The sequence below is a fragment of the Dendrobates tinctorius genome, unplaced genomic scaffold, assembly GCF_039654945.1.
Source record: "Dendrobates tinctorius isolate UK_male_01 unplaced genomic scaffold, ASM3965494v1 ptg000046l, whole genome shotgun sequence".
NCBI classification, from domain to species: Eukaryota; Metazoa; Chordata; class Amphibia; order Anura; family Dendrobatidae; genus Dendrobates; species Dendrobates tinctorius.
Genome location: NW_027361714.1, coordinates 78,770,556 through 78,783,773, shown reverse-complemented (window position 1 = coordinate 78,783,773; position 13,218 = coordinate 78,770,556). Strand labels below are relative to the sequence as shown.

General features: G+C 41.7%; 1 protein-coding gene across 5 annotated transcripts in view; it reads right to left on the bottom strand.

Moving 5' to 3' along the window:
* The window catches only part of PPIL6 (peptidylprolyl isomerase like 6), a 252,837-nt gene that overhangs the window by 29,034 nt on the left and 210,585 nt on the right, over positions 1 to 13,218 (bottom strand). For all 5 annotated transcript variants that reach the window (XM_073576038.1, XM_073576037.1, XM_073576034.1 and 2 more), the window contains 2 exons: positions 11,185 to 11,332; positions 7,037 to 7,093 (listed from right to left, as the gene is read on the bottom strand). In XM_073576038.1, coding sequence (XP_073432139.1) covers positions 7,037 to 7,093; positions 11,185 to 11,332 — 205 coding nt within the window. The remainder of the gene's footprint in view (positions 1 to 7,036; positions 7,094 to 11,184; positions 11,333 to 13,218) is intronic.

Here is a 13,218-nt window from a genome sequence, read left to right as displayed (position 1 = left end):
GCCTCCGCCACCCTCCACTGCCCCGAGGAACTGTAGAGGCCCTGTACCTTGTGGCTTTTGGTGCCCGCTGCCGCCACCCCCCTCCGGACCGCTCCGAGTTGCAGCAGAGGCCCTGTATCTTGCGGCTCCCGGTGGCCACTGCCACCCTCCACAGTCTGCTCCAAGTCCGGCGCTCGGCAGGAGGCACTCCTTTAGTGACCGCCGCCACTACTTGTAGGAGGCAGCATCCTACTTTTTCTTTTTTCATTTTTTTTTTTTCCTGGGATCGGCAGACTTTCTCCAATCTTCACTGCCTCTCCCCACTCACCCTCAAGGCCCGCCGACCCCGGTGGTGGTGCTTCGGGGGAAGCCTGCACAAGACCTCAACCCAGCCAAGGCAGGGGAGCCCTGCTGCCTATTACCGGACTGGTTCGGTCCCCAGCATCCCGCGCTGACTGCAGGTACGTGCTGGAGGTTCCCCGTCAGGGACAGGAAACCAACTGATGTGGGAGAGAGGTACCGCCTTTTTCATCTGTAGGTTTCCTGTCCCTGAGGGCGGATCCCTCTCTCTCCGTGGTGCCGTCATGGGGAAAGAGAAAACAAAGATCAAGATCTAATTTTATGGCTTTTGCCAAAAATAGAAAAATTCTGAAATAGTTAAAAAAAATGAGAAAACTTGACACACGTTTTGTCTTATGCATTGCAAAATGTAAGCTTTGTGGTGAAAGTCACAGAATTTCGACATCAGAATAAGCCTGCTGATAATTTTGAAAATCTGCAGCCTGTTCCCATTTTCCTGCAAAATGTATCTAGTACTGTACATGTGGATGGGGTTTTGATGGCACAATCTCATGTTCAAAGTATATAGCAGTGTCATGTCCACCTAATGAGCTGAATGCAGTTGATCACTAGTAATGAGGGAACGTGCTCCAATAAGGTGTTATCCAAGCATGCTCGGGTGCTAACCGAGTGTCTTTTGTGTGTTCGAATAACACAGAATCATAGAATGGTAGAATTGGAAGGAATCTCCAGGGTCATCTGTTCAACCCCCTGCTCAAAGCAAGATTCACTAAATCATCCCAGACAGATGTCTGTCCAGCCTCTGTTTGAAGACTTCCATTGAAGGAGAGCTCGCCACCTCTTGTGGCAGCCTGCTCCACTCATTGATCACCCTAACAGTCAAAAAAGTTTTTTCTAATATCTAATCTGTGTCTCCTCCCATTCAGTTTCATCCCATTCTTTCAAGTCTTTCCTTATGCAAATGAGAATAAAAACGATCCTTCTACAATGTGAAAGCCCTTGAGATATTTGTAGACAACTATTTAGGCTCCTCTCAGTCTTCTTTTTTGCAAGCTAAACATTCCCAAATCCAATAACCGTTCCTCATAGGACATGGTCTGCAGATCGGTCAGTCACCATTCTGGTCGCTCTTCTCTGAACTTGCTCCAGTTTGTTTATGTCCTTTTTAAAATGTGGTGCCCAAAACTGGACGCAGTATTCCAGATCAGGTCTGACCAAATAGGAGTAGAGGACAACGACTTAACGTGATCAAGATTGTATGATTCTGTTAATACATCCCAGAATTGCATTTGCCTTTTTTTGCTGCATCACACTGTTAACTCATGTTTAGTTTATGATCTATAAGTATACCCCAGTCTTTTTCACATGTGCTGTTGCTTAGCCCTATTCCTCCCATTCTGTATATGCTTTTTTCATCTTTATTGCCCAGATGTAGTACTTTGCATTTTTCCCTGTTAAAAACCATTCTGTTAGTTGCTGCCCACTGCTTCAGTTTATTTAGATCTTCTTGAATCCTCTCTCTTCTCTATTATTAGCTATCCCTCCTAGCTTTGTGTCATCAGCTTACCCTCAATTTCTTCATCTAAATACTGTAATTGATAAAGATGTTGAACAATAAAGGGCCCAGAATAGAGCCCTGTGGTACCCCAATTGAGACATTCTTCCAACTGGATGTGCAGCCATTTACGACCACTCTTTGGGTCCGATCACTAAGCCAGTTATGAATCCACCTAAGAGTTGCCTTGTCCATTCCATACTTAGTCAATTATGTGAGATACTTTGTCAAATGCTTTGCTGAAGTCAAGCTATACTATATCTACAGCATTTCCCTGATCCACCCAGTGAGTGATTCTGTCATAGAAAGAAATTAAGTTAGTCTGACATGACTTAGTAGTTACAAACCCATGCTGACTCTGGTTAATCACTACATTCTTATCCAGGTACTTACATACATGTGGCTTAATAATTTGTTCAATGATCTTTCCTGGTATAGAAGTCAGACTCACCGGCATATAGTTTCCTGGGTCCACCTTCTTCCCCTTTTTGAAGATAGGAACATTTGCTCTTCTCAAGCCTTCTGGAACTTCTCCTGGTCTCCAAGAATTTTCAAAGATTATGGAGAGTGGTTCAAAAATGTATTCTGCTATCTCCTTAAGTACTCTGGGGTGTAAATCATCTGGACCTGGAGACTTGAATTAATTTATGTTAGCTAAGTGTTTCCTCACCATCTTTCTGCTTATAGATATCCTGGATTCTTTTATTTCTTTAATAGAACAGTGAAGATCAGTTGATGTTACATTTCCTTTCTGAGAGAAAACAGATGCAAAATAGGAATTTAAAAGTTCGGCCTTCTCAACATCCTTTCTTACCATTTCATAATTTTCATCCTGTAAAAATCCTATACCATATTTGACTTTTCTTTTACTTTTGACATATCCCCCAAATCCTTTTTTATTGCTTTTGATGTCTCTCGCAAGCTTCAATTCATTGTCAGCTTTAATAATCTGATTCCGGCGCTGCAGGTTCTGCAGACAGCATAATATTCTTCTTTAGATATGCCTCCCTCTTTTTTACATTTTATAAACATTTCTTTCTTCCTTTTTAGCATGTGTTTAAGTTCTGTGTTCATCCATCATGGTTTCCTTAAATGCTTCCTATTCTTCCCTCTTTTTGTAATTGTTGACGATTGTGCGTCGATAATTTTATTTTTCAAGATTTCCAATCCTTCCTGGACATGTTCGAGTCCTCGCGGCTGTTTGACATCCACAACACATGCATGGATTGCCTGTTGCTTATTCGAGCACGATGAAGACACTTGGTTAGCACACAAGCATGCTCGGATAAGGTGTTAAGTTCGCTCATCACTATTGGTCACACATGCTTGGTTACTACTCCTCACAGCCAATTCTCTGCATAGTCTTCTTCCCTTCATTGCAGAGTAGCCAATAAAAATAGTTTACAGGGTGAAAAGCTTTTTCTATTAGCTACTCTGCAATGATCAGGAGAACAGTATAAAAATAACAGACTGAAATGGGGCGCAACCAAGCATACTGTATGTTACCAACTGCACTCAACTCATTAGGTGGACATAGACACTGCTATATACACTGCTCAAAAAAATAAAGAGAACACTTAAACAACAGAATATAACTCCAAGTAAATCAAACTTCTGTGAAATCAAATTGTCCACTTAGGAAGCAACACTGTTTGACAATCAATTTCACATGCTGTTGTGGAAATGGAATAGACAACAGATGGAAATTATTGTTAATTATCAAGACACACTCAATAAAGGAGTGGTTCTGTAGGTGGGGACCACAGACCACATCTCAGTACCAATGCTTTCTGGCTGATGTTTTGGTCACTTTTGAATGTTGGTTGTGCTTTCACACTCGTGGTAGCAGGAGACTGACTCTACAACCCACACAAGTGGTTCGGGTAGTACAGCTCATCAAGGATGGCACATCAATGCGAGCTGTGGCAAGAAGGTTTGCTGTGTCTGTCAGCGAAGTGTCCAGAGGCGCTACCAGGAGACAGGCCAGTAACCAGGAGACATGGAGGGAGCCGTAGGAGGGCAACAACCCAGCAGCAGGACTGCTACCTCAACCTTTGTGCAAGGAGGAACAGGAGAAGCACTGCCAGAGCCCTGCAAAATGATCTCCAGCAGGCCACAAATGTGCATGTGTCTGAACCAACAGTTAGAAACCAACTCCATGAGGATGGTCTGAGTGCCCGATGTCCACAGATGGGGGTTGTGCTCACAGCCCAACACTGTGCAGAAGCGCTTGGCATTTGCCACAGAACACCAGGATTGGCAAATTCGCCACTGGCGCCCTGTGCTCTTCACAGATGAAAGCAGGTTCACACTGAGCAAATGTGACAGATGTGACAGAGTCTGGAGACTCCATGGAGAGCGATCTGCTGCCTGCAAAATCCTTCAGCATGACCGGATTGGCAGTGGGTCAATAATGGTGTGGGGTGGCATTTCTTTGGAGGGTCGCACAGCCCTCCATGTGCTCCGCAGAGGTAGCCCGACTGCCATTAGGTACCGAGATGAGTTCCTCAGACCCCTTGTGAAACCTTATGCTGGTTCGGTTGGCTCTGGGTTCCTCTTAATGCAGGACAATGTCAGACCTCATGTGACTGGAGTGTTATCAGCAGTTCCTGCAAGTTGATGGCATTGAAGCTATGGACTGGCCCGCCCGTTCCCCAGACCTGAATCAGACTGAACACATCTGGGACACGTCTCGCACCATCCACCAACGTCACGTTGCACCACAGACTGTCCAGTAGTTGGCAGATGCTTTAGCCCAGGTCTGGGAGGAAATCCCTCAGGAGACCATCCGCTGCCTCATCAGGAGCATGCCCAGGCGTTGTAGGGAGGTCATACAGACATGTGGAGGCCACACACACTATTGAGCATCATTTTCTTGTCTAGAGGATCAGCCTTTAATTTGATTTTCCACTTTGATTTTGAGTATCATTACAAATCCAGACCTCAATAGAATATTAAATTTGACTTACATTGATCATTTTTATTTTTTATTGTTCTCAACGCATTCCACTATGCAATGAATAAAGATCTGCAACTGGAATAATTTATTCAGTGATAGCTAGGATGTGGTATTTTAGTGTTCCCTTTATTTTTTTGAGCAGTGTACTTTGAACACCAGTAGGTGCCAAATTATGTATAAAAATGTTATGATTTCACTGATGAAAGTAACATTTAATTTTGGGCCAACCCCATTTACATTATCATACCACATCCATTATTTTTACTTATATAAAACAAGGTAGCATGCGATCATCACAATATCGGATATTATAAGGTATCATTGTGTAGCTAGCTCCCTTTTTTACAGCTTGAGGAAGGTTTATATGCTGAAATGTTGTTGCTTTTGCTTATGTGCTCACAATATGTCGCAATATAACATATTGGTGGTGCTTTGAACTTATTTTATACATCAGATTTTATAATATTAGTGGACTAAGGGGTGGAGACATGGAGGGCGGCTAGTGCCTCAGCCCGCTAGCCGAAACCGCATGGACCAGGTATAGTCCCGCTGAACGCCCGCTCTCCTTTTAATGTGGGCATAACTCTACTCAGACAACACAGGCTGAGGGTAAAACAGTGTGGCAATGCTTAATTGAACCACAAAACAGGCAGATAACATGTAGAACAGTCCCAGCAAAAGACCCCAAGTTGGTATACACTACAGAGTCTCACCCTTCTGCTGACTCGCCAGGATAATGGCAGCTTTTACTTCAGAGCTCCCAGGATCGACTACCCCACCTGTGGCATGCACACAGAGAGGAGGTAACGACAAGCTTAGGAAGAGGACAGTCCATTCAGGTACAAGGCCAGTTGACCAGAGGGTCACAATCTGGTTTCATCTTTCAGGGTTGACTACCCCACCTGTGGCACACACACAGAGAGGAGGTAACGACAAGCTTAGGAAGATGACAGTCCATTTGGGTACAAGGCCAGGTGACCCGAAGGTCACAACCTGGCTTCTCCGAACATCTCCATGGAGCCAGGTGACCAGTGGGTCCCAATCCTAGCTTTCTCCAAACGTATCCATAGTTCAGCAATGGTCAGTGGAACAGATCTGTATTCTTCCAACCAGGGACGAGGTACCCTAGGTTATTTCCTGTAGAATGAAAGATCTGTGTCCCTCGTGATGGAGCCATGATGTATTGGCAGCAGTCCTGTAGGGTCCCCTGGATGTTTGGATATTTGGGCAGAATTTCTGGCTGGCACTCTCTTTCTCTGTGTCTGTCACTATACAGAGGCATGTAACCTACTTTTATACTTAACAAGCGTTCTTTACTCAGTATTTACATAGAGGGTAAGAATCGAGATGAGATCAAGTAGCATTACTTGATTATTTAATATATTTGCATTAGTTTTTTCCTACTCTATTTTTGATTTCACCAAATAATCTGGCCTACACAATGCATAATTAGCATATCTGTAAGCATCACTAGTCATCAAGGATAAGAGCACAGTATGCTATATCACATATCAGCTTACAAGTCAATATTACAGGCTTACACAAGCAAAAGTCTGTTTTCTTGACCAACGCATAAATTCAAAAGTCAACAGATAACAGTCTATTCTTTTTGGTTTGATAAAAATAGTTGTCTGGTTAATTAAGATACAATGCTGTGTCTCCACATAAGGTGGAGCCCACCCAAAGACTGCATGCTAACTTTGGACCTGGTTCACATGTTACCCACTTTGGTACACCTTTAAGGGGTTGTTAACTACTCAGACAACCCATTCTCAATCCCTGTGTTTCCTCCTTGTAAAATAACAACATTTATACTCACCTCCTGTGCTGGTGCCATTCCAGCTGTGTCTGCACTGGCTCTCCTGGAGATTGCATAGCATTGTTATGTTATGCAATCTCTGTGGCCAATCAACGCTGGCTTCACTCTCCCCGCCTCCTGACAAATCACATATAAATGTGTTGTTTGCACCTTATCTTATGTCCAGTGGCAGATCCCTATCATAGTTAGTGGCACCCTTCTGCTTTAGTTTGAATCAATTTTGTAACAAATCTGTTCTAATGAATGTCATTTCTCTGCTCCTAAAATGGAACTGAGAAATGGAACTCAAAACTCAGGTGTGAAACGAGCCTGAGAGGCGTAAAGTAGATTTTATTTTCTGTTTATCTTCGTAAAATAGTTTAATTAATTCATACTTGAAAATTAAAAAAAAAAAGACCTGACAAAACAAGACATTTAAAGTTACCTTCAAATGTATCTCCAAAAATAGATTCTCCTCCGTTTCCTTTTCCAGATGCTATATCTATAGAACATAGATGAAAAGCATGGAATTAGTTTCTTTTTTCATTGTTATTTAAATCATACCAAATGTGCTGCAAAAGTGTAAATAATTTTATGCATATAATTTAAAGGAACTCAGTCACCAGTTTTTTTGCTACCTAATCTGAGAAGAGCATGATGTAGGGGCAGAGACCCAGATTCCAGTGATGTGTCACTTACTGGGCTGCTTGCTGTAGTTTTTATAGAATCATTGCTTTATTAGCAGGAGATTAGCACTAGAGGACTAGTAATCCTGATGCCAGGTAGTCCAATCATGCTGTCATGACTGATTGGCATCTTTCTGCCTATGCACAGTGTACATAGAAAGCTGCCAATCAGTGTTGAGGGCAGGGTTATACCAAGCTGAGTATTCAGAGAACTGCTAGACCTGCAGCAAAGAAAACCGTTTTTAATCAAAACTGCAGCAATCAGCATAGTAATTAATACATTGTTGGAATTAGGGGATTTATCTCTACATCAAGATACTCTCAGCAGAGCATTTTTGGAGGTCAAAAGGCACTGTATATCACCCCAAAAACACATTACCAACAGTGAAGTTTGGAGGTGGGAACATCATGGTGTGGGGCTGATTTTCTATATCTGACTCTGGTAAACTTCATATGATTGAAGGAAGGATGAATGGCAAATCTACCAAGACATTATTGATGCTGCCATCTCCAGGATGATAAAGATGAAACTTATTTCAGCAAGATAATGCTCCAAAACACACAGTCAAGGAAACTCTCAGTTGGTTCAGAGAAAGAAAATAAAGTTGCAAAAATGGTCCAGCCAATCACCTGACCTGAATTCAAGAATTCAATAGCAAATCTATGGAAGGAACTAAAGCTCAGAGATCATAGAAGGAGACCACAGAACCTTCAGGATTTGAAGATTTTAGTGTGGAAGAATGGGCAAAGATTACACCTAAGCAATGCATGTGACTAGTTTCTCCATACTGGGGGCATCTTGAAGCGGTCATCACCAAAAAAGGCTTTTGTACAAAGTATTAATTACATTTCAGTAAGTGTGTTCAATACTTTTTCCCTGTGTCATTTCTCATTATTACACAACTACAGTTATGGACATGTATAGTTTGATTTATTTGCCTGTGTGGATTGGACGGGTTGTTACCGACATCTGCTGAGAATTTCATGTTACTAGCACCTTTAGAAATATATTTACTTAGAAAATTGGTGACTAGTGTTGAGCATTCCGATACTGCAAATATCGGGTATTGGCCGACATTCGCAGTACTGGAATTCCGAGTACCGATATTTTTTCAATATCGGATACCGGAATCGGAAGTTCCCATAATGCAATGAGCCACTGTTGTGGCTGTGATTGGCTGCTGAAATGATGTCATCATGATGCGCGGTCTGTGCGCATCATGATGAGCGGTCTGTGACGACTGCGGGGGGTCTGTACGGGCCTGCCGGGGACCTGTGCCGGCTGCCGGGGGTCTGTACGGGCCTGCCGGGGGCCTGTGTCGGCTGTCGGGGGTCTGTACGGGCCTGCCGGGGGCCTGTGGGTGCCTGTGCCGGCTGTCGGGGGTCTGTACGGGCCTGTGCCGGCTGCCGGGGGTCTGTACGGGCCTGTGCCGGCTGCCGGAGGTCTGTGCGGGCCTGCCGGGGGTCTTGTGTGTGTGCAGGCATCGTCCGATGGGACTACATGTCCCATCGGGCTATGCCTGCTACAATGACAGTGATTGACACATTAGCCAATGATGGGACAGTAGTAGTCCCATCATCCGGCTAATGTGTTGAATGTAAAAAAAAACAAAACATACATACTACATACATACTACATATATACAACATACACACATACTACATACATACTTCATATATACTACATTCATACAACATACATACTACATATATACTACATTCATACAACATACATACATACTACATTCATACAACATACATACATATATACTACATTCATACAACATATATACATATTACATACTTACTACATACATACAACATGCTACAGACATACAACATACATACATACTACATACAATATATTCATACATTCATACATACTACATATATACTACATTCATACAACATACATACATAGTACATACTACATACATACAACATGCTACAGACATACAACAAACACACTACATACAATACATTCATACAATACATACATACTACATATATACTACATTCATACAACATACATACATAGTACATACATACTACATACATACAACATACTGTACATACTGCATACATACTACATACAATACATTCATACAATACATACATAATGTATATACTACATTCATACAACATACATAGTACATACTACATACATACTACATACATACAACATGCTACAGACATACAACATACATACTACAGACAATACATTCCTACATTCATACAATGCATACATATAGACATACAGTACATATAACAGAGTACATACTCACCATCACTTGTGACTTTGATCCCCGAAGCCAGTGTCATCTATGAAAAAAATTAGAAAAAAACAAACAAGCAATATACTCCCTGATCCTCAGAAATCCACGAGTGTCCCACGACGATCTGCTGCACTGCATCACTGGGAGGTTACTATCATTCACTGGTCTCACTTTATGGCAAAAGCTGCGTGGGAACTTTCTCACACAGCAATGCCAAAACTGAGACTAGGGACTATTTTTTTTACAGTGGCGGAGGAATACAGTGCGGAAGGATACCTATCTCCCGTCATTGGATTCCTGGAGTCCCTAGAGAGCGGCCGCATCAGCAGATGCTGCTGTTCTCCACAGGAGATCGGCGTGGGACACGCGTGGATTTCTGCGGATCAGGGAGTATATCGGTTGTTTGTTATTTTCAGATTTTTCCACAAATGACACTGGCTTCGGGTTTCAAAGTGACAAGTGATGGTGAGTATGTACTCTATGTTATATGTACTGTATGTCTATATGTATGTAGTATTGTAGTATGTATGTATTATGTAGTATGTATGTACTGTATGTATGTATGCTGTATGAATGTAGTATATATGTAGTATGTATGTTGTATGAATGTAGTATATATGAAGTATGTATGTAGTATGTATGTATGTTGTATGAATGTTGTATATATGTAGTATGCATGTATGTATGTTGTATGAATGTAGTATATATGTAGTATGTATGCTGTATGAATGTAGTATATATGTAGTATGTATGTAGTATGTATGTATGTTGTATGAATGTAGTATATATGTAGTATGTATGTATGTTGTATGAATGTAGTATATATGAAGTATGTATGTATGTTGTATGAATATTGTATATATGTAGTATGTATATATATATATTTTTTTTTAACATTCAACACATTAGCCGGATGATAGGACTACTACTGTCCCATCATTGGCTAATGTGTCAATCACTGTCATTGTAGCAGGCATCGCCCGATGGGACTTGTAGTCCCATCGGACGATTCCTGCACACAGACAAAAAGACCCCCGGCAGCCCGCACAGACCCCCGGCAGGCCCGCACAGACCCCTGGCAGGCCCGCACAGACCCCCGGCAGGCCCGTACCGACCCCCGGCAGGCCCGCACAGACCCCGCCCGCACACACAGACATGCACACGCACCGCCCACACTCTTCCCCCCTCCCGAACAGGATGTGCAAGTACAGAAAGGGTTTTTTTTAATTACGATATTTCTGTTCCATTGACTTGAATGGGACTTCTGGTATCGGAATCGGCGATACCCGATACTTTTTGGGTATCGGTCGATCCAATCCGATCCGATATTTCTCAATATCGGACGGTATCGCTCAACACTACTGGTGACATGTTCAATACTTATATCACCCGCTGTATATTTTTATGCACTTAATGTAAAATGTTGTTTTATGTCCTACAGTAAAACAAATTTAACACAAGGGCTAATTCATCAAACAGGTTATGCCACTTTTTATGGAATAAAACAGCTTGAAATGTGCCAAATTTTCATTTTCAAGTTCTGAAAATTGCGACTCTTTACTTTTTTTGTCAGCCCTGGCTAGCTCCTCCAACTTTAGAGACATGTATGACCGGGTTTGAAATCTTTTTACCTCCCCCTTGTATCCAGCCATTTTTCACTATGCGATGGAATGGAGATCCTTTGTAATGCAATTTCAAGCCACTTCTAGAATCCCCAACTTCTCCAGAGCACAAGTATTGGAAGTTTTTACATGTTTTGGGGCACAGATCTGAAAATAACTGAAATAGTCATGTAATAAATGTATCTGCTGAAAGGGATTGCATAGCATACTTAAAACTTATCAACCTTATCATTGTTTTACTTACATTTATGCTACGTGGTTCTCTAAAAACAAGTATTCTCTACTGCTGCCCTGTTTTTACCTTTACTGGTGGCCAAATTGCATGAAATCACTGGGCCCAGTTTACTAATTTATTTGCTTTTTTGCATATTATATTTAGTTTTTTACTCACTTATATAGCGCCATTAATTCCACAGCGCTTTACAGACATTATCATCACTGTTCCCATTGGGACTCACAATCTATATTCCTTATCAGTATGTCTTTGGAGTGTGGGAAGTGTGGGAGGAAACCGGAGTACCCGGAGGAAACCCACGCAAACACGATGAGAACATACAAACACCTTGCAGATGTTGTCCTTGGTGGGATTTGAGAGCAGGACCCCAGCGCTGCAATACACTGAGCATTGTCTTGTTTTACTATTGTATCACTTACAATAACAAGACAGTCCAAAATGAGCAGAAGTGTTGAGGATAAACAAGTAAGATAGGCCTTTTATAACTATGGTCACAACATAATTATGCACAATAGAAGCACAATATCCTGATTGCTTGCTTCATCTAATGTTAAATGACTACATGTGCATTGTCATAGTGATTAACTGTGTGGATAGCCAGGAAAGAGCAACAGAGCAAGAAAATGGAAGACAGAGGCAGGCAATTAACGGTATTCTCCGTTTAAAGTACTTTCCAGAAGCCCTTCTCGAGGACGGGATAGGATGCTGAAATTTAAATTGCTTAACCAGTCATGGTACATTGCGTTTTTATGGAATTCCAAACCTCTTGAGGTCAGATAAACCTGCTTGTGGAACTTGCCACACAATAGGATGTGCACAGCAGACCCGAGTGTGAGCTTTCATCTCCAGACGTCAGTGTGGTTTATTTGGTCCTACCAATAATGCACATGTGAATTTTTAAAGGAAAGCTATTAGAATTTGTTCGTAATGAGAAGCAACTTCTGCAGTACTGTCTCTCCCCTTAACCCCTTCACAATATGCGCTGTACTAGTACTGCGCATGTCGTGTCCCACCGCTGCAGCCCACATCTTTACCGGGACATGTCAGCTGTTTTGAACAGCTGACATGTGCCCAGAACTGCCTAGAATGGAATTGCGATCCACCCGTGGCTATTAACCTGTTAAATGCCGCTGTCAAACTCTGAGAGCAGGATTTAAAGCGTGCTTCCGGCCATGAGGCCGGAAATCTGCCACAGGTGAGCAGGCACTGAGAAGCCTCCTGCACTGCCTGTCAGATCACTGATCTGACACAGTGCAGTGAAAAGTGTCAGATCAGCTATCTGACACTATATAGTAATGTCCCACCATGAGAAAATGTAATAAAGTAAAAAAAAATATGTGTAAAAATAATTTTTTAAAAATTCCTAAATAAGTAAAAAAAAATATTCCCCAATAAATTCATTTCTTTATGTAAATAATAAAAAAAACAATAAAAGTACACATATTTAGTATCGCTGCATCTGTAACGTCCCGCCCTCTAAAACTGTCCCACTAGTTAACCCCTTTAGTGAACCTCTTAAAAAAAGGCAAAAAAAACAATGCTTTATCATCATACCGCTGAACAAAAAGTGCAATAACACGCGATCAAAAAGACGTCATCTTGTCCCGCAAAAAACGAGCCGCCATACAGCATCATCAGTGAAAAAATAAAAAAGTTTTAACTCGCAGAATAAAGTGATGCAAAAATAATTATTTTTTATATAAAATTGTTTTTATTGTATAAAAGAGTATTGTATAAAATTGCAAAACAATTTTTGGGGTACAATTTCTCCTGTTAGCCTTGGGAAAATAAAAACTGGGGACTAAAAG